At 47.4% G+C, this 21,817-nt stretch overlaps 1 protein-coding gene across 2 annotated transcripts in view; it reads right to left on the bottom strand.

Moving 5' to 3' along the window:
• The window catches only part of SIPA1L3 (signal induced proliferation associated 1 like 3), a 247,115-nt gene that overhangs the window by 52,278 nt on the left and 173,020 nt on the right, over positions 1-21,817 (bottom strand). For both annotated transcript variants that reach the window (XM_054589095.1, XM_054589094.1), the window contains exons 9-12: positions 17,120-17,696; positions 9,210-9,484; positions 2,512-2,763; positions 1,669-1,806 (exon numbers count right to left, since the gene is read on the bottom strand). In XM_054589095.1, the coding sequence (XP_054445070.1) occupies positions 1,669-1,806; positions 2,512-2,763; positions 9,210-9,484; positions 17,120-17,696 (1,242 nt within the window). The remainder of the gene's footprint in view (positions 1-1,668; positions 1,807-2,511; positions 2,764-9,209; positions 9,485-17,119; positions 17,697-21,817) is intronic.

Genomic DNA, 21,817 nt, shown 5'->3' with positions numbered 1-21,817 from the left:
TTTATAATCAAACAACGGTTTAGTTCAGTGGCTTTCACAGTGTGTTCCCTGGATCAGCAGAATTGGTATCCCATGTTCTACTCCAGACCCACCAAGTTGGAAACTTGGGGAAAGGCCTAGTAATTTGTGTTTTAATAAGCACTCCTTCTGGGTGATTCTGAGACATAGTAAAGATTCGGACCCACTAGCTTAGTGGACTGATCCTTGGTCTTGGTATGTGATCTTATTTAAGCAAACTCACTCACTCACTCCAATCTTTCATCAAACATATACCAAAAATCTACCATGTGCCAGAACCTGTGCTGTGTGATAATAATAGATGAACTGGGAAGGTCTTAGATTTGGAGAGTGCGCTCTCTCTCTCTCAACTGGGCTAATATAATGGAGAGTGCTCAAGGTCAGGAAATGCATAGGGAACTAAGTGGCAGAGTGGTAGCACCTATGACTGGGGGAGGTTCAGGGAAGGCATCCTGGAGGAGCAGCATCAATGCTCAGGTTGGCAGGAAAGGGTGGGATGTGAGGGTAAAGAGTGTGAAGGATTTCTAGATGGAGGAAGAACATGAGAACTGAAATGCAGACAGGCCTACCTAAGAAAACAGTGAGGATGACGTGTGGCACTGCGGCTGTGTTCTGAGGGCTCTAAGACACTGGAGCAAAGGGCAGATATGGCCAGATACAGAAAGATTATCCCTTGCTGTTGAGTGGAGGATGAACCAGAGGAAGTGAGACAGAGGCTGGGTGGTCAGAGAAATGGCAAGCGCGGGGTAGTGAGAATAGGAGGAGGGGATGGGAGCAGAGATGCTTAGAAGGCTGAATGGATGAACAGCAGTAAGGGAGAGAACAAAGGGAGACATTCAGGATGAGGCCCATGAACCCAGCCTGTTAACAAGGGAGAGGTCGGGGTCCCCGGAACCCTGGAGGAGGAAGGGCACAGGGCACTGAGGCTGAAGTAGCTACAGAACTTGGGTTTACCCTGAGGGCACTAGGGAGCCATGGAGGAGTTGGGATGATCCCTCAGGCTACCAGATTGGGGAAGGATCCAAGGGAGCAGGACTGAAGCCTGAGAGGCTATGAAAACTGGGTAACGGCCCTGGCTGGTGTAGCTCAGTGGACTGAGTGCTGTTCTGTGAACAGAAAGGTCGCTGGTGTGATATCCAGTCAAGGCGCATACCTGGGTTGCAGGCCAGATCCCCAGTTGGGGGTGTGTGAGAGGCAGCTGATCGATGTATCTCTCGCACGTGGATGTTTCCCTCCTTCTCTTTCTCCCTCCCTTCCCCTCTCTCTAAAAATAAATAAATAAAATATTAAAAACAAACAAACCAAACTGGGTAATGAAGGTAGCCTGGTTTTGGGGAGCAGCTCAGAGAGGCAGATAAATGGCCATGCTGGAAGGCTAATGGTTTTGCTCAAACAAGTTATAAAAGTGTCAAGAAAGTGTCAACTAAAACTCTGCTGCAAGATAAGCCAATGCAAGTCCTGCTCAGGCTAGCTTGGCCCTAAATCTTAACAGACACAGACAATTCTCCTGGAGGTCCTCTGATGACCTGCAGGGAACCAGAAACCCCATAAAATCGCAGTAAACTTATAGGGTATGTGTATTTCCTGGGTAAGAAGAATCCCCAGCTTTCACCAGATTCCTTAATTTGAAAAGAATGAAGAGATTCTGACCTTTCTGGGGATGGCCTGTATCTTGCATAGGTGGCTGAGCCAGGAGTGGAAAAGCTCCCAGAAGGCTGCCGGTAGGGAGCGGCTTTGTCGACCCCTGCTGGTGATGCTGTGTAAGGGGTTTCTGGGAAGCTAACAGGCCTGGAACAGAGACAAGAGAGGAAGGAGGTGGGGTGAGTGAGGACAAGTGGGTCAGACCTTTCATCTGCTTTCCTCCTGCAGGGATGGAAAGAGGGCTGCTGAGCAAAGGGCAGCAGGAAGCTGGGGAGACTCTTGGCCCGCCCCCACCCCGCCCCCCACTTCCGCCTTCCTGACCCTCAGCTGCTGTGGCCCTGATAGGGGCTGCCCAGAGTAGAAGGCTGCTCCCACCCATTCCTGGATCCTCCTCTGCAGGTTGGATTCCTTCATTTTTTGGTAATTTTTCTTTACCTTTTAATATATAATATATTCAAAAGAATTTATCTGTAAGGTATACAATACCTATACACTTGTGGGCTTCTTCACTTCCCACTTCCCTGACTCCCCCAAGAAGTCATCATATTCTATTTTGTGCTTACTGGTCCCCTGACCTTTTAAAAAATATATACTTTTAATCATACATGGTATAGTGGATGTCTACCTCAGACACTGAGCTCCCAGCACCAGGCCCTCACACGAGAGGCTCAGAATAAAAGCAGAAGGGAAGGAAGACAAGGAGAGAGGAAGGGAGGGAAACAGGGAGGAAGGGAAACACAGGACAAGAAGGAAAGGCAAAAGTTTGAGAAGACTCTGGAAAAAAAGAGAAGGACAGAGAAAAGGAGAGGAGGGAGGTAGGGGCTGGGAGTGATGCCCCTTACCAATACTTACCTCTTGCTGTGCAGGGGCTGGGACTCCCGAAAGGGGACCATGGGGGTCTGCTTTGAGGGTCGGCTCAGGGACTGGGCATGGCCAGGGGTAGGAGGAGTGGCCCACTTGGAGGCTGGTAGAGAGTTGTGGGAGGCAGGCCCGCTCCACTGCCAGGGTGCGTTGCTACGGTAGGGGGGCCGCCCCCCAGGGGGCAAGCTGTCCAACTCAGGTTTTGGCTCCGAGGTACTCATGTCATAGGTCTCTGGCCATCCCCTAGGAAGAGAAACTTTGTTATTCAGAAAGGCCCTGGACACATGCCTGCACACATGCCTGTCACCTGCTGCCTCGTAACACTGGATGGGTTTCCTTGGCCCCATCTGAACTGTTGGCCTATTTTAAAGGTGGAGTAGATACCCTTTAAATTGGTCTGAAACTTAGTAGCTCTGAGTCCTCAACCAGGACAGGGCCAAACACAGGGGTTCCACCTGCCCGACCACTTGACTTCATCTCCTCTCCCCTCTTCATCCTCTCTGTTCGTTTCCCTTCCTCTTCCTTCTCCCTGACCCAGTCCTCAAGTCTGTCCTCCACAGACTGGCTCAGCGTCCCTTAGCCAGTACTCAGGCCAGCAAGGCAGATGCCTTTAGGATTAAGGATAGTATCTGTCTTGTTCTGAAGCTCAAAGACAGCTGGAAGAGGAGCAGGTGACCTACTTTGCAGGGTGGTTGGAAAAAAAAAAAAAAGCCACAAAATCCAGAACCTTGAAATAGATGTAGAACAGCCTGTGACTCCCCCTAGACCAGGCTGGCAGGTCGGCAGGCTGGGCTGGCATTCTCCACTGAGCCTGCAGTGTGGCAGGGAGGGGGCTCCGAGGCCGAGGAGGGGGCTGTGTTCATGAAATTCCAGCAGCCATGGGAGCTCAGCTCAGAGTACTCGGCCTGGAAGCCCTCATGCCCCACTGAGCCAGTCCTCGCTGACTCTCCGGAGTAGCCTGGAGCCCAGGGAACTTTCAGGACCACCAGGCAAAAGATCTGGTGGACTTCGTGGCTGGGAGTCTGTGAGCTCAGGACATGGCTGCTGAGTCAACAAAAGGTGACCTGAGGGTGTGCTCTGGGGACACACTGTGCCCCTCAGTGGCATGAAGGTCAGAGCTGATATTTAGCAGCTTCTTCTGGTTGGATTGCTACAAGATGAGGAATGACAAGAACAAAATTGTCTAACAGAGTGCGTGTATATGCCAGGTTGGGCAGAAGTAGAGGAGGGCAGCATCACAGCCCCAGGCAGCGCACACCTGCTGCTCCTGCCTGCCTAGCACCCACACCCCTGGTTCCTGAGAACCAGTCTGTGTGTTCTGGGTGGGGCTGACCCCACTGCTTAGCTCCATGTATGAGCATGTGACCTAGGCCTGGCCAGTCAGAAACTCCTCTCCTGGACACGACTGGCAGGGCTGCCCTGTGCCCTAAAGTGGGGCCAGTCAGACACAGTGAGCATCAACTCTGGAACTGTTTCTGACCAAAAGCTGGAGCTGTGCGGAGGAGTGAACCATTTTTGTTCCCACAAAGTAGTAGATGGCTTGAGAATGACAGCAATGCAGAAACGTAGACAGGTGATAGAGATTCCTGATGAGGGTGTCCAAGTGCTTGCATAGAGCAGTGCCTAAATCTTGTCCTATCTCCTAGTCTTAAGCACATAAGCTGGTACAGTCTCTTTTTTGCTTTATCATGTTTGAGTTGGCTCTGTTGCTGGTAACCACAGTTTTCGTCAGTCCATCACACTTTAGAGAGAAGTACATTGAGACACAGAGAAGATCACACAGGCAGTAAGAGGTGGAAACGGGATTTAAATAAAGACAGTTGATTCCAAAGCCCACGAGGCTAACGACCATATGCACTTGGCCCACTGTGCAGTGTTTTGGGAGCCAGTGAGTAGAGCTTTGGGGTCTCTGATTGCCCCCTGTCCCAGGTACTAACAGCCTCATCTTTGGTGAGGAGCCCTTGGGCATGACTTCAAAGAGGGGAAACCTTATCCAATCACCCTAAAGGCAGCACACAGTGGTGGAGAGCTAGGGCTCCTGGGCTCTCCCAGATTCCAGCTCTGCCACTTAAGGCCTCAAGGCTTTGAGTGAGGGATTTCCTTCTGAGAACCTTAGTTTCCTAATTTGTACGATGTGGCGGTTGTAAGCATTCAATCAGCATTAGCAGAAAGTCTGGTGCACACCAAGTGCTCAATAAACAGGCATTTCTTTCTGGTAGTTTCTGATTGACCAGCCTTCCCCAGAAGATTCTGTGGACAGTCTCCCTGTTCTTCCCACATGCTCAGAATCCAAAGTCTCCCTTCCACTTTCTGAAGTCTAAGCACACCTACCTGGGGGGCTCTGGAACAAATGCCTCCCCAGCCATCTGAGAACTACCAGCATCTAAATCACCCTGAGAACTTAGTAAAGGAATGTAGATTCCTATATCCCACATCAGCTCATCTGAAACAGAATCCTCCTTGAGGTGGGGCCCAGGAATCTGCATTGTACTGAGCTGCTAGGGATAAAAAAAAAAATTGAGATGCTCACTTCCTGCATTTAGATTTTGAACTGTTTTTAAAAACTGAAGTGGTATAAAAGGGCTTTCCTGTCCCCTCTTTCATCCTTCAGTTTCACCCACCAGAAACAACCACCTTCCAGTGTCTTACATATTTTTCAGAAATATCCTGTGCAGACACACAACTATTTAAAATGGAAATAAAAACAACAGCACACTTAACCCCAGACACCATCTTGCTCCCCACAATTACCAATATTTGTAACAAGGCCCTCTTGGCACTAACAGATTGTCTTCACTTTAAACAATCAGTTACTATTCCATCACATGAAAGACCTGGGATTTGCTCAGCCAGACACCTACTGTTGGATACTTAATTTGCATTTAGTCTTTTGCTTGACCAACAACACTGCATTAAATATTCCTTTCCAGCCTCTCAGCCACCCATGGGAGTCATCTGAGGGAGGATGTCCCTGGTCTTGCAGACCACATTCCTCACTGCTCCCTTAGCCTTGAGGGGCCATGGGGACTCCTTTCTTATCTTTCCTACTCATTCACTTGTGTAGATTCAATTTTCCTTCTCTGGGAGGATTTTCCAACTCCCCACCTCACCTGAGATCTGGAGTCCAACTAAAGGGGACAAAAGCCTCACAGATCACCTTCCCCATCAGGCAGCAAAGCAACAGAGACAACAAGATGAAAACATCCCTCCAGAGCCTGCGTAAGCACCCAAGGTCAAAATGACACATTTAATCAGAGGCTCTGCAATGTCCTCCTGGCTACCTGGTCCAGCCCATCCATGACCCAGCAGCATAGGGCTCAAGAACACCAGCTTGTGACCTAGAGGTCCAAGGATGACCTACTGCCCTCTAACCAATGTCTCAAAAGCATGGCGTGTGGACACACGCCCTGTAGAGCCTTGCCCATTCCTGAGAGTCTCCACTCAGGGCTCATCATGACATTCGAGCCAAGAGGCGAGGGTTGCATCGAGGCTGAAGGGGCCCCAGAGATGGGTTATCAGCTCTTCAAATGAGGCCAGTCAGATACCCCTGCATTTTAAGAACAACAAAACCCACGCAAATCCCAATACGCACCCGCCCCTGCGAACAGGAGATCCTGTTTTGTAGCCACCTTGTAAAGGGAGCAGGATGACAGTTTTGTCCTAAATAGGGTAGGGTGCAGAACTTGTCTGTCTGGTCACACCCTCCTTGGCCTGTCTCCCCAAAGCCAGAGGAGGGAGCCCACAGACTTTTACCTTCACTTCAGCTGGGCCCCACTGCAAATGGGGGATGCTTTCATGGCCTCTTGCACTCTCTGAGTTTTGGAGAGTCATCCAACAGGTGAGCTGGCTTATTGTGTGCACACAAGTGGGGATGAGCAAGTGTGCAGAGAAAAGAGGGGGTCTTTTTGGAGCTTGCCTGTGGGGTCACCTCGGCTTGATTTGCCCCTATAGAGCTTGGAGCAGGTGTGGCTGGGCTTTGGCTCTGTGCAGAAGTGGAGGAGGCCCCAGAAGAGGGTTGGGAGAAGAGGATGCCTGGGACCTGACTGGAGTTCCCAGGCTAAAGGACCAGGGGGAGGGTGTGGGTGGCCAAACCCTTGGTGGCAGGGTTTAGGCCTGCCCAGAGCTGTTCCCCACCAAGTTCAGAGCAAGCAGGACTCAGGAAGGTGGGGATGGAGCAATCAGAACTTTCATGTGAAGAGCTTTCAACATCTTTTAGAGGCAGTAGAATGTATGGGGATGGTAAATCTGGATTGAGTTTTGCTGTACAAGTTTGCATCAAGTGACTGGTCCACTCTGGGGCTCAGTTTTCTTATCTGTAAAGTGGGGAATTCCACCAGTCCTGGCAGTTCAGGTGTATAAGTATTCTGCGTCACCTCATCTCATGCCCTTCTCTTGGCTTACTCTCCTCCAGCCACTCCACCCTCTTTCTAATTTGTCAACAAGCCGAGGGCCTTTGTTCTCACCTTTGTGATGGCTACTCCCTCCCTGCACAATCCTTTTTTTACCTCCTCCTCACTTTCCTGACCATCTTGTCCAGTGTCGGGTCATGCCCTTTATTTCTTCACACTCAGTATCTCACAGCTAGTTTCTAGAGGGCCTCCTACTGGCTAAGTACTGTTCCATGTGCTTTACAAGTCTTATTTCCTCCAACCTCGCAACCACCCTTTGGGGAAAGGATCTATTATCCTCATTTTACAAGCGGAGAAAGTGAGGTACAGCAGGGTGAGGCGACTTGCCAAGAGTTACAGTTAAGGGGAGGAGCTGGGATTCAAACCTAGGCAATCTCACTGCAGAGCCCACCTTCCGAGTCTACTCGGCTGCTCCACATTCTGCTGTATGAAATCGTCTTATTTGCTTACTTGTTTACTGTCTGTCTCCTGATCTATTCACTAGCTACTTGAGGGCCAAGGCCTTGACTGTCCTCTGTGTGGCATTTCCAGAGCTTGGAATGTAGTGATTCTCTCTCTGCCTCTGGTCACCTTTGGAGGTGACTAGGGTACCAATTCATTATTCTAAAAATTGAATTTATCCTGCCTTCCTTAAATAAATTATATCTCAGAAAAACCATATAGGTACTAAAGATGAGTTCTTTTTAGAAGAATTACAGCCAATAAATGAAGAAGAAATAACAGCACTGAGCATATCACCACTATAATAAAATAATGAATCTAGGTAATAATGATGATGGCTGCTGAGAGCTGAGGAGAAGTGTATGATGACAGGTCAGGTTGCCACTGTCTGAACCCTCGGATCCCTCAGTATCACTCACAGAGGGACAGCCACACACACGTGGCTTCCTGATGGACACATACTGGGAAGTGTTGTTACCAAAAAAAGATTTAATCGGAATCTGGTCAATACTGAACTCCAGTTTATGGGAAACACACGTGCTACAGAAGAGGTTAAAGAACACCAGGGGGTGCAAGCAGCTAAGTCTAGCAAGTTGGAAACTCCTGGAACAGTGGCCTGGCTTCTTCCTGAAATAAATTACAAGGAAAAAAATAAGAGAGAGGAGAACTGACAGATTAAAAGAGTATGAAGAGACACATCAACCAAATGCAACAGGAAAAGCCTAATTAACAAAACTACTGTGTTTTAAAAGTATCTCTCTGATATGATAGAAAGTTAAAGACAGACTGTGTAATTGATATTGACTTATTATTAAAATTTTTAAGTGTAGTAGTGATTTTCAAAGGTCCTGATCAGGTAGCGATACAATCCAAGAACTGGGATTGCTTCAAATAGTCCAAGGTTGGGACGCTGGAGATTAAAAAACAAAACAGACACACAAAAACTCTGGCCACATGGTGATAAATGTTGAAACAGCAGGCTCCGTATACTTTTAATATGTTTGAAATATTCCATTAAAAAAAAAAAAGAAACAGCATGAAAAGAACAAACTCCTCTGCCCTGGCTTCCTACTGAATAACACCAAGCTTGTCACCGTGTCCAAAAAGCCCCCCTCAATTTGTCCCCCTGTCCCCTCTCTGTCCCTTCCCCACCCCTGCTCGCTCTGCTCCAGCCACACTGGCCTCCCTGTGCTGCTGGAACATGTCCTGCACACTCCCACTTTGTCCCTGTCTGGGACCAGCTGGTCCAGAAAACCAGATGGCCACCTCCAACTCAGGAGCCTTCTCTGACCACTATGTCTGCAGCTCTCCTACCACACTGCAGACCCTTCATTTAGTCCACTTTATTCTTAGATCTCATCGCTGCCTGATCCTATATTACCTGCCTACTTAATTACTGCCTGCCTTTCCCTCTAGGACACAAACCCCAAGGGAACAGGCACTGCATTTTGTTCACTGCTCTACCCAGAGCACTTCGCCTGGGGCTTGCACATAGTAGAGTCTCAATATATGTGTGCAGAACAAATCACTGAAGTGCAATGTGCCCTGGGGCAAGTTACTTTTAACACAGCACGCATAATCTAGAAGATGGGACTGCTGAGGCTGTCCACCTCATGGGCCTGTTGTGGAGATGAAATGGGATAATACACACATGGGGTGCTTAGACCATAACTGGCAGAAAGTATGTGTTTGATGGATGCTGACTCCCATTCCACCACCACTGTCACTCTTCTGGATGAGAAAGGGCCGTAGATGACAGCCCTGGGGAGGCCCTGTGTCAGCATTCTGGGAGCTGCCAACCCCCACCCACCTCCTGCCTTGCAGAGTGAACGCCCTTACCTCCGGGGTGTGCCATCGTCGAATGGTGGGATGATGACCACCTTGACGGTGACAGAGGTGCGCAGTAGGTCGATCATCTGGTCGTGGGTCAGAGTGACCACAGCCACCTTGCAGATCTCTACCAGGCGGCTGCCTTGCCGGAGGCCGGCCTGCCAGGCAAACCCATATTCTTCTACCTCTGCCACAGTCCCGTCGTACTTCACATGGAAGCCCAGCTGCCCGAGCCCATTCCGCCGCAGGGTCATGTCCACTGTCTCCCAGCCGTTGGTCATCACCTGCAGGTAACAGGTGGAATGTAGCCTGAGAAGCTGTTTGGGGTTAGCTCTTCTGGACTGCTGGTTAGATTCCTCACTTTGAGGCCAAGACCCAGCTGATCACCTTCTATCCTCCCAGGTGATGCCAGGGTCCAGGGGCACAAACACCCACCTAGTCCCAGCCCTGGCTCCTGACTTCTGTAGAGGAAATGTGGATATGCAAGTATGTGGCTTACTATCTCACAGAGAGGTGGCAGTCACCAGCCAAGCCATTTTTTCAAACCCCCTGCCCCCCTCCTTCCCCAGTATGGCAAGAGAGCACTTCTTGGCCTCCTTGTGGTAGCCAGGCTCTGGGACTTTACTGGCCAATGTGCTGCGAATGGAATTAGCATGTCATCTAGTCTGGGGCACTTAATTGCCAGTGCGAGGCCCTCCATTGGTCTTTACCCTCTGCCACAGCCACCAGGATTATTCTAGATAGTGCCTGTTTGGTCAGCTGGGGTCCTAGAGTTAGAAGAATGTGAAGCAGAGATCCCAGCTGAACCTAAGAGGGCAAGAGATGAACTTTTGTTATTTTAAGCCATGAATATTGAATCCTGGCTCATAAAATGATTCTAACCAAAAGTCAGTCAGAGGAGCAACAAACCAGAGATCCTGGGATTTTATCTAGGTTGGGGGTGGATGGGAATCACGCTCTATTCTTTATTTCATGACATCAATCTTAGAGGAACAAACCCCTTTCCAATCTCCTCCTCCAATTGTCCCTCAACAAGAAGGTGACAAGACCACACAGGTCCTTGCCTCCAATTTACTCTCTCCTTCACTTGTGTGAGATTTCCACTATGATAATGTATTACCACAGACGCGAGGACCCATCGGACAGAAACCCTCCTCCTTCAGCACGTCCTCAGGGATTCCATCCTCTTCTTGGGATAAAAAGGTGAACTTAACAAGCTATGGCTATTAAGCAAGTTCCATCAAGATGTGTCTGCCCTCTTCTTAAATTGCCTTAGGAAAGAGAATGTGTAATGGTTCATATTTCCTGTGAGAGGTCAACCCCTGGCTACCAATTATGCTATTTAATGTGCCTATTAGAGTGATGGCTTCTATACTTTTCTGACCACCACTCACAGTGAGAAAGAATTTTGTCACAAGGCACACTGTGCATTCACATCTGTACACACACATCCACACACACACACACACAAACCTTCCTTGCAATCCAAATCGATCATATGTGTGACCATGGGAAGCAAGAAATGAGAATTTCAATGGGAGTAGACTTACCTAAAAATGTAACCACATCTGTTTGGTTCCTCATTTGGACACTGAGGATTTGGGAACAAGGGGAACATCTAAGATGGGAATGCTACAAAACAGTGGATATCCTTACTTACTGGGATGTACTCTGATACTCTCTATTCTTTTGTATCCTATCCTTGAAGATTGTTGATTGAAAACCTGTAATTGATTTCGTAGCCCAACTTGTTTATATAACAATATGAAATTATTGTTAATTTTCTACATATGGAATGATAAAACTTTAAAGGTCTGTATGCTTTAGAAATAAATATTGAAATATTTACAGATGAAATGACAGAATATTGGAGAGGGAACAAAGACACAGGTTGGCACGGCTGATGACTGTGGAAGCTGGTGATGCGGCTGGGAGTCCATTATGTAAGCCCCTCTATCTCTTTGGATGTTTGAAATTTTCCATAATCAAAAACTTTAAAAAACTGTTTAGTACCTCAAAAGAGAGAGTATGACTGGATTTACCCTAGCCTGTTATTTCTGCCTTGGGAGCCAGAATTCTTCCCTTTGAAGCAGTCACCATTGTGTTCAAACAATTTGGCTGTGGGTCACAGAAACAAGTCTGTGTGTCCATGTCTGTGCCCATGCCTAATTAGGCTACACCAGCCCTGGGAGTCCTGCGGAAGGCCTAGCCTTCTGCAGAGGCCCGGGCAGCTTGGACACTGCTGCAGCAGGGCTGCTAACTGCCTTCAGACTCCATTCTTCCCTTCTTCTTTTTAGTAATAAGACCACCCTCCTCCCCTCTGGCAAAGTCAGAGTTTTGACGGGCACAGCGCCACTTAGCCAGGGACCACATTTCTCAGCTTTCTCCACAGATGGGTGTGGACATGTGACTTGGTTTGGGCCAAGAGGATATGAGTCAAAGTAATGGAACGTGTACTTGTGTTTTTAAAAATAAAATTGCTTACCCTCCATGCTCACACCATCTCCTTTCCAGCTGAAAGGGATGTGGATATTGAGTGACTTTACTGTGATCATGCAGAAAAAGTATGCCACTGAAGGGAAAGGAGGTCCTGTGAGGTGGAAGGGATGTTGAGTCCCTGCGCTGTCCCTGTCAGCCTTGACCAGCCTGAGCGGTAACCATAAGAATAATAAACTCCCACCTTATCTTAGCTACTAGTGGCCCAGTCTGCAAATACTCACCACATTTGCTTTGGATCATTTTGGATAGGAGCTGGTAGGGCAACTGTCTCAGTGTCCTGAAACCACTGTGCCTGCCCCCTTTGCTTTTGTAAAAATTGAAGGAAAGCAACATCCAAAGGGGAGATCCATTTCTGAAGTTTACAAGGTTCCAGAATGGTCCCATGGCAGAGGGAACAACATATAAGCCCAAACACACATATCAGTTCAAAGAAACCTCTGCCATGTCATGCAGCCCACACTGCCTGAGGCCCCCCTTTTTAAAGCTCATTTTCCTGGGGACTGAGCTTTGTGTGCCAGGCACAGTGTAAGCCCTTTATATGCCCAATTTTACTAGTATATCACTTATGAGGTAGGTACAAATAACTTGCTTATTTCACAGGTGCAGAAACTGAGGTGATGGTAGTTCCCCAGGGCTTTCAGCCACTGTTTTATATTCGCTGCTGCTCCCCCTGAAATTTCCTCTTTTGTTTCTTTGCCACTCATTCTTCACCAGTATGATTCTTACTACTCTAGTCTCAGAATAAAAGCCATTCCTCATGGAGCTCTACCCCTCTGCATCCCTGGGGATCAGGCTCACAGTCTAGGTTGGTTGGTAGGTTAATATATGTGAGATGAAGGCAGGTAGAACCATGACAAAATGCTGTGTTCCTGTACCATCTAAAGGGGGTGCCCACCACCTGCTTCAGCTGACCACTGCCCTGTGCAAATGCACACCCAGTTTTTTGAAGAGAAGCCGGAGAGATAATGATAAAATGTTCAACATCACTAGCCATCAGAGAAATGCGAATTAAAACCACAATTATCACTTCACACTGGTCAGAATGGCCATGATTAACAAATCAACAAACAACAAGTCCTGGTGAATATGTGGAGAAAAGGGAACCCTAGTATGCTGTTGGTGGGAATGCAGACTGGTGCAACCACTGTGGAAAACAGCATGGGATTTCTTCAAAACACTAAAGATGGAACTGCCTTTTGGTCCAGTGATCCCACTGCTGGGATTATACCCTAAGAATTCTGAAACACTAATTCAAAAGAACCTGTGCACCCCAATGTTCACAGAAGTGCAATTTACAATAGCCAAGTGCTGGAAACAGTCTAAGTGCACACCAGCAAATGAGTGGATCAAAAAACCGTGGTACATTTACACAATGGAATACTACACAGCAGAAAGAAAGAAGGAACTCCTACTTTTTGCAACAGCATGGGTGAAACTGGAGAGTATCATGCTAAGTGAAATAAGCCAGGTGGTGAAAGACAAATACCACATGATCTCACCTGTAAGTGGAATCTAATCAACAAAACAAACAAGTGAGCAAAACAGAACCAGAGACATGGAAATAAAGAACAAACTGACCGTGACCAGAGGGGAGGTGAGAAGAAGGGGTAATGGGGGAAAGAAGGGGAAGGGGCAAGTCAAGGAACATGAATAGAGGACTCACGGGTACGGACAATCGGTGGGGGTATTGACTATGGGAATGGAGGGGGTACGGAGGAGGGGAGGGCAATGGAGAAAAAAGATGGGATAGCTATAACTGCACAACAATTAAAAAAAAATCCCATTTAAACAAAATGAGAGAGAGAGAGAGAGAGAGAGAGAGAGAGAGAGAGAGAGGGAGAGAGAAGCCAGATACAGATTCATGAAATCCCTTGAAAATTAAGCTTTAACCTAACTGAATGTGCCTGGGGGCTGCATCCATCCTGAAGGTTTGAGACCATCCCCCAAGACAAGTTCCCTTAGCACCCTTAACACTCTCCCTTTTAACCTCCTGGCACTTGTAATTCCTGTTCACTATCTGCCTAGGATGGGAGCCCCAGGAGGGCTGGCCTGGGTCCATCATGGTCACTGCAGTGTCCCAGTACTCCCTGGCCCAGGGCCAGGAACATAATAAAACCTGCTGACTTAAGAAAAAGAAGACATTTGAATCCCACCTCGGCCAACGGGGATGGAGTCCTCACCCCGAAGGACTTTACAAAGAGAGACTCACAGTCACGAGTGGTTTAAGATGGGCCTGCCCTTTAAGGAAGATGACTTATGTCATCACTTCCTAGCCACCTGGGTCCTCAGTGGGCTCTGAGGCATTGAGATGGTGAGGGGAGCTGTGGAAATGTGCTTTAGAAACATGGCACCCACAGCAGGCACGGGGATGGGCACAGGATGGAGTGGCACAGAGAGGATGTGGGTAAAGTGTGTAATCTGGCAGTGCTGGCATGGTCACTACTCAAGAAGGGTGAGCTGCTGTCGAGATTTTGGGAGGAAGGACACCTTTATGTTTAAGAACCCAGGCATTTCACTCACTCAGCACCTGGGCAAGTTGCTACACCTCTCCAGGCCTCAGTTTCCTCATGTGTGAAGTGAGGATAATAATGGTATCTCCCTCACTGGGTCTTTTTTTTTTTTTTAAATCTTATCTGAGGACATGCTTATTGATTTAAGAGAGCCCTCTTAAGGGAGGGAGGGAGGGAGAGAGGGAAAGAAACATCAATGTGAAAGAGAAACAATGATTGGTTGCCTCTCACACATGCCCCAACTGGGGACCAAACCTATAACCTAGATATGTGCCCTGACTGGGAATCAAACCTGTGACCTTTCAGTTTATGGGATGATGCTCCAACCAACTGAGCCACAGCAGCTAGGGCCCTCCTTTGCTGGGTTTCTTTGAGAAAGAAATGCAAAGTCATGCAAGGCGCTGAGCAGGGTCTGATGTAGTGAGCCCTCCATAAATGTCTACTTTTGCTATTACTACACGGTGGCATGTATGCATGCATTCAATACAAGCTCACTGTCTACTGCATACCAGATTCTGGCCTAGGGGCTGAGGACACAGTGGTAAACAACATATACATAAATAGACATACTTCAGATTTTGGTAAGTTATGGGGAAAATTAAAACACGGACAGTGGGTAGATGGGGTTTACAATTTTAGATAACAAGGCCTCACTGACAAGGTGACATTTGACTAAAAGCCTGTAGGAGGATAGGAAATGAGCTATGTGCAGATCAGGAAAGGTGTTCCAGTGAGAGGGCATAGGCTGTACAAAGGCCCTGAGGCTGGATGCCTGCCTAACACACTGGGGAAACATCAAAAATCTTTGTGCCTGGAACAGAGACAGTCACGGGGAGACAAGGTCAGAGAGACTGACAGGGAGCCTTACTGTACAGGACCTCATGGGCCACCGTAAGGACTCGTCTTTACCTAGAGTAACCTGGGTTTTGAGCAGAGCACTGACATGATCAGATCCCTCTGATTACCATGCTGAGAACATACCATAGGGCAGCAAGGGTGAAGGCAAGCGGGGCCAGCGAGGAGGCTACTCAACAGTCTAGGGGAGGCCAGGGTGGAGGCTGTGGATGGAGAGAAGTAGCTGGAGTCTGCCTACTGGATGTGGAGCTGAGAGACTGGATGTGGGTGTAGACTGGATGTGGGTGTGAGAGAAAGAGGGGAGCAAGGCTGACGCCAAGGCTTCTGATCTCAACAAATGGAGTGCCAGACTTCCCCTTTCCTGAGACAGGAAAACTCTGGGAGGTAGAGGGAGGAAAACCAGGAATTTGTTCTTCAACATGGTAAGTTTCAGGGCCTTATAGGACATTCTGAGTAAGCAATAGCTTACCAGTCTCAAGTATAGGCAAAAAATTGGTTTTTGGAGTCAGAAAAACCTTGGTTCAGATCCTAGTTTGCCATCTTCTGGTTGCATGACCTCATGTGAGTATCTACAGCTTCCTGAGCCTCAATTTCCTCATCTGTCAAGTGCGTATAAGAACAGCACCTACAGCACTGGCTGGTGTGGCTCAGTGGATTGAGTGCCGGCCAGCAAACCAAAGGGTCACCTGTTTGATTCCCAGTTGGGGCACATGCCTGGGTTGCGGACCAGGTCCCCGGTGGGGGGCGCATGAGAGACAAACATGCACTGATGTTTCTCTCCCTCTCTTTCTCCCTCCCTTCCCCTCTTAAGGAAAAAAAAAAAAAAAGAATAGCACCTACACTCCATGGGGCAGGTGGAGAATAGTGAAATCATGCATGTAAAATGATTAACACAGAGGCAGGGTTCAATAAAGTCATTCAACTAACCAACTAATCAGTATTGACTGAACAGCTAAAATATGCCAATCCTATGCAAGTGAGGGAAGCTGAGAGCAGGGCTGCACCAATCCAACCTAAGTGTAATCAGAGAGTACTTTAAAAAAATTATTGATTTCAGAGAGACAGGAGGAGGAGAGAAACACTGATCTGTTGTTCCACTTATTTATGCTTTCATTGCTGCTGCTTATTATATGCCCTGATTGAGAATCAAACCTGCAACCTTGGCATATCAGAATGACTCTCTAACCAACTGAGCTACCCAGCTGGCCAGGATTGGCCTACGTACTTCTTAGCACAATGCTTCAAGCAGCCATTACTAAGTTAGTTGTCTTCTGTTTTGAAACCAATCTGACACACTTGGTTTGGCCAACAGTCTTGAGCCTGAGCTGCCCACCGATTCAGAGTAAAATTTCTATCCAGACTGTGAATATTTGTCTTAATAGGGGAAGTTAAACTGCTCACATTTATTGTGATTATGGATATGGAATTATTCCTGCCATATAATTTTATGTTTCTTTTATCATACTTTCTTATATTCCTCCCACCCCTGCTTATGCCCTGTCCTTTAATGGCCTGGAAGCTTTTCACTCTATTTTAATTCTTCTAGAAAGTACCCTTACATTTTTTTAAATTGTTTTTATTCTTTATTGATTTTAGAGAGAGAAAGAGAGAGAAACATCAATTTGTTGTGTCACTTATTTGTGCATTCATTGCTTGATTCTTGTATGTGCTCTAATCAGGGATCAAACCTGCAACCTTGGTTTATCAGGATAATGCTCTAACCAACTGAGCTACCTGGCCCAGAGCCAAAGTACCCTTATATTTTTAACATAAGCTTAAACTTATATAGTCAATCAAGATCTAGAGTGCATAAATTACACCCTTGGTCCTCTCAAGGTAATGCCAGTCAGCTCAGATCCCTGGCCCAAACCTTCCCCATAAAAAACCTAGGCTACAGGATCCATTAGATCCCTAGCATGTAAGCAATAATTCTGATTCTCTGTGGACAATGAGGGTCCTTGCCTAACTGACAGAACTAGGGGAGGCATTTCAGTGGTTCCTAACGCCTCTACCAAACCACAGACTGCTGTGCCCTCGCTGAACTCCTTCCCTTACCTTCAGTCTCTGAACGATGTCTCTGATGTCTTCCACAGACCCGTCAGCGGCCCGGAGGAAGATGTGATCCCCACGCCCATAGAAGATTTTGAGTGTTGAGGAGTCTGGGGTCCAGCCAATAACATCCCCACAGTAGCAGTTGAATACCACCTCCTTGGTGCGTAGGTCCAGGAGCACCACAAACTCGTTGGAAATTCCCAAAATGCAGTCAATTTCTACCCCCTGGCCATAGTCCTGAGCTGCCACCCTCCACGCAATGGCCCCCAAGCTATGCTGCTCAGCACCTGCCCGGGCTTTGGTCTTCTCCTTCTTCTTGGAGGTCAGGGAGATGAGGTTGAATTTGCCAGTGGAATCAATGGGTGTGTTGGAGACACAGTTTTCAGCCAGGTCCTTGAGGTACTCCTGCCGGGTTCTGGTGGCCATTGTACGGAACTTGTCGGACTTGTGTGCGGCGTTCTCTGCATTAATCACCTTGGCCAGCAAGAAGTCTCTGAAGACATCAGATTTGCGGAATGTGGTTCCACTGGGGATGGGGGGGCCAAAAGGAGGAGCGTCTTTGGATCGGGTCACAGCCATACTAAGGAGGGAGAAATCATTTAGATGGTAACAGGCACTTGAGATTCCATTTAGAAAGAAAATACGTGATCAGAAATAGAACTCACCTTTTCAAGAATGGAAGTCTACCTGTAATTAGCAAGCTGCTGGCTAACCAGACTGGAAATTTTACAAAGTCTTAGGGTACATACATGCATTTTTACTTTCTATACAGTGGATGTTAGAATATCCACTGATATTCAAAGAATAATTCTCCTGCATTGTTCAACTTCAATTATTCTCATTTTACAAACATATGAACTGTGTGGTACATTATAGTTTGGCAAAAATTCACTCCTTTGTGGGGTGGTCCATTCCCACCTCATCTATCCTGGGCCTGGTCACATGACTTGATTTGGCCAATGGTTGTCAAGCACAGGCATGCAACAGGGGGATAGGAGGCCGGGCTTCTTTCTTGTGCTCCTGCCATAGCAGAATATGCCCTTAGGGCATAGAAGAATATGCCCTAAGTGGCCTACTGGTCCCAGAAGGATGAGGGATATCTGCAACAGACATTTACTCGACTTGTCTTTTCCGACTTGTCCATGGCCTGGAGCCACAGTCAACCAGACTTCAGCAGACTTGCAAATATGTGAGCCAGAAAGAAATGTTAACTCAATGTATGTGAGTCACCGAGTTTTGGGGTGGTTTATTAAGCGGCATTATTGCTTATCAGTCAGAATACCTGACTGATATAAATCATTTCAACAAATGATTTTGAAAATGACCCTCCCTACTTCAGGTCTGACCAAGATGCCACTATAATAGAAATCAGATAGCAACTGAATGAGAATGTAAAAAGGAAATGATCTAAAACCGGTTCCCTAAAACTCCTGAACCTCCTCGCCCACTTTGCAAACTATAATGAGATGGAGGATACTAACGGGAGAAAATCTTTGGAGAAAGCTGGGCAGTGAGCTTCAATACCCCTGCCATACCCCCCAGTTAGGGGCCTCCTAGGTGACCCTTATAGTTGGGAGGAGCCCAGAGAGCATGTAGCCAGATGCAATCACAGTTTCAGTGACACTTTCCTGCCTCCCATTTTCACCTTGTGCTCCATCCCTGGACAGGTGAGACGCTGACAGCAGGGCTGGGGGAAGAAGTGCAAGGTGGAGAAACAGAGAAGAGGTAGGCAGGCTCCCCAAACACCAAGGCTTCCAGGCAGAAGCAGCCTTGAGTTTCAATGGAGGAAAAGATTTGCTATTAAGTTTGGAGATTTTGATGACTATCTTTGGATATTCGGATGACCAAATTGAGTTGAGACTCAGTGGCTAAAGGGCAATATCTAACATCAAGCAAATAGGCCATGGCACCTGCCAGAGTGATCACCCAGGGCTAGGGGATATGGCTCTTGCTGAAAGACATTTCAAGGGGCTACAGTCACCATGAGTTATGCTGTTTACATAACGATGATTAAAAAAATGGTACAAGTTGCTGTAAGTGAGTGAGCAATAAGTTCATTAAGTTTTTCTTAGAGTATTGTATTTAGCCTCTCTAGTAACCTCAAGAGCACGGTGTTAGAAAAGACTTCCTACTGTTCTCTTCCTACTGTAAAATAACTTTTAAAATAATGAGATTCTTAGTTAAAACATATTCCATGAACTCCAAACACCAGGTAAGGCTTGTTCAGGTTTTGACTCCCAACCCCTCTCCCCAACCCAACAAGGTAAACAGTGCATCATTCATTTGACAACCATTCCTGGAATGCCTTCCCCCTTGGGCACTGAAATAGAGGGATTCCTACCCTTCTGAGCAGGCAGGAGAGAGATTCTAAACAAACACACTCACAAATTAACTTATAAAGACAAAAAAAAAAAGACAATGGGGTATGACAGAACAACAGAAGGACCTGATTTGGATGGAAAATCTGGGAGGGCCTCTCTGAAGACGTGACAATTAAGCTGGGGTCTGATGCTGAGTAGGAGTCAGAGGAAGAGCAAAAGGGATGGTTGCTGCAGGCAGTGGGTTCAGCAGGTGGCCGATCAGGAAAGAGTACAGGGGGAGCCAGAGCCCAGAGAGCAAAGAGCAGGAGGCTGGTAAGGTCATCAGGGGCCAAGCCAAGCAGGGCCTTGATGGTGTGTTAGTACTTTTCATCCTGGTCATGAGAACAAGCAACCACTTAACCATCTGGGCCACCATTCCCCTGATGCAGTTGCTGTCATTCTCTGCTCTGCTCGTGTCCTGGAAGGTGGGTTTCTATGGACTGTCACTTTCACCTGTGTTCCCATGCCCTCTGGCTTCCAGTTGAGTTCAGCCAACAGAAGCACAGGCAGGTGATGGAAGGTGAAAGGAGAGGGTAGAGTATTTATTTCTTTTCACTGCCTCCCTACCGGGCTGGGATAGCAGCAGTGGCTGTAGTCCTTGGTCCTTTACTCACAGCCATAGCTCCTGTTGGGGGGCCCCTCTCCCAGAGCCACAGCTTTCCCCAGCTTCCAGAAACTTCTCCCATCTCCCTCAGACCTGGTCAAGCTGAGGAGGTGGGGTAATGACTTCCTGATTCTTCTGGCCTCTGGATGCCTCACTTTCCTGTACATGTTCCCTTAACCAAGCCACACTGTTAGTAATTAGTTCATCAATCCCTTCAGTTAAAACCCTGAGGGGGACATGTTTTTTGCTGGGTGCCTACTGCAGGTGCTAGCAACGAGTGACAACCGGGCTGAAAATCTACAAGGATCACTGTGGCTGCCCTATGAAGCAAGGACTGGAAGGGACCAAAACATGTACAGACTGTCGAGGGAGCTCCTGCATGATGCCTACGATCAGGCCAGACCCCTTGCTCTGCACCTCCCCTGTTCATTGTCCAGCGACCCTGCTCCACGTCCAGGAGGGCCACATAGGCAGGTGCCACTCTGGGCTTAGTTGATTCCTCAGCACCAGCACAGGTGCTCAATAGTGATTTAAGTAATTTAAAGATTTAAATTTCAACTAAATTACGGATTTAATCTTGAATAGACAGACTGAGAAGAAACACTTCTACCAATGTATGGTGTGTGTAGGTTTGACAGAAAAAGGCATTTCCCAGTGGAGAGGTTCTTCAGAGGCCGCACAGGTTTTCTTCTGTGGGAAACCTTGTGGGCATGTCCTTGTCCCCAGGCAGAAGGATGGAGGAGATGATGTCACCAGTTTAACGGTACTCTGATTAATGGTGCATTTAGACTGTGCTTTACAGATGTGAACAGCTTTGCAACTTCTTCATTCAGCAGCACTTGGCTGCTTATAATGAAAGATTTTGGCTTTTCCCACGGTCTTGGTCCTGGTTCATGATTTTAAGAAGCATGAAACTAAGCTGCTGAAGGTTTCTGGACAATCAGAACAGCTGCACCCTCACTTTCCCAGCAGGAGGGACTGGGTTTTCATAGTCCAAAGGCTGCAGGGATGCTGGCATGCCATGAAGAGCGAGCACACTTGAAATGGGAAAGAATAGCAACTTGCTGTACAACCAGGTGACTACCAGGTCACCTACTCACTATAGCTTGTTAAGTATTTCTAGAGTATTCACGATTATTCAACAACTATTTTCTCAATGTCCACAGCATTTGGGCCAGGCATCTGTCCAGTCAGCAAAAATGTCTCTAGGATCCTCTATATGGCAAGCACTGTAAACATGTGACAGTGAGTACAATATGGGGCTGACTTCAAGGGAGTCAAGAGCCACATCAGTAAGTCATTTTTACAGTGTGATGAGCTCTGTGACAGAATGTGTTCAGGAAGACAGTGGGACAGGGTAAGGTCTGTCCAGAAAGGAGCTGCCTATGGGAGAAAGAAGTAAAAAGAAGGGGAAGGGTGCAGCTTTGGTTGTATCTCTAACATTTTCTTTCTTTAAAAATAAAGAAAAGAGAAGAGAGCTGAAGCAAACATGGCAAAATGTTAACATCTGTTAAATCTGGTGGTAGACACACGAGCATCTGTTACATCATTTTCTGTACCTCTCAGGGTAGGGAGGAAAAGGAGAAGGGCCCATCCAATAGCTCAGTCTCCACCTCTGATGTGCGATGAGAAGGTTGCTTCCTCCTCTTAGTGTGTGTACACACCTATGCACAAGAACAACTCCATCTTCCCCCACCAGAGCTACCTTTCAGCTGATGAGGAACATGGGACATCACC

This window comes from Pteronotus mesoamericanus, unplaced genomic scaffold, assembly GCF_021234165.1.
Source record: "Pteronotus mesoamericanus isolate MK-2021 breed Mesoamerican mustached bat unplaced genomic scaffold, CSHL_Meso_final scaffold_165, whole genome shotgun sequence".
NCBI classification, from domain to species: Eukaryota; Metazoa; Chordata; class Mammalia; order Chiroptera; family Mormoopidae; genus Pteronotus; species Pteronotus mesoamericanus.
The sequence above is the reverse complement of the archived record's forward strand: the minus strand, read 5'-3'. Positions and strand labels throughout refer to the sequence as shown.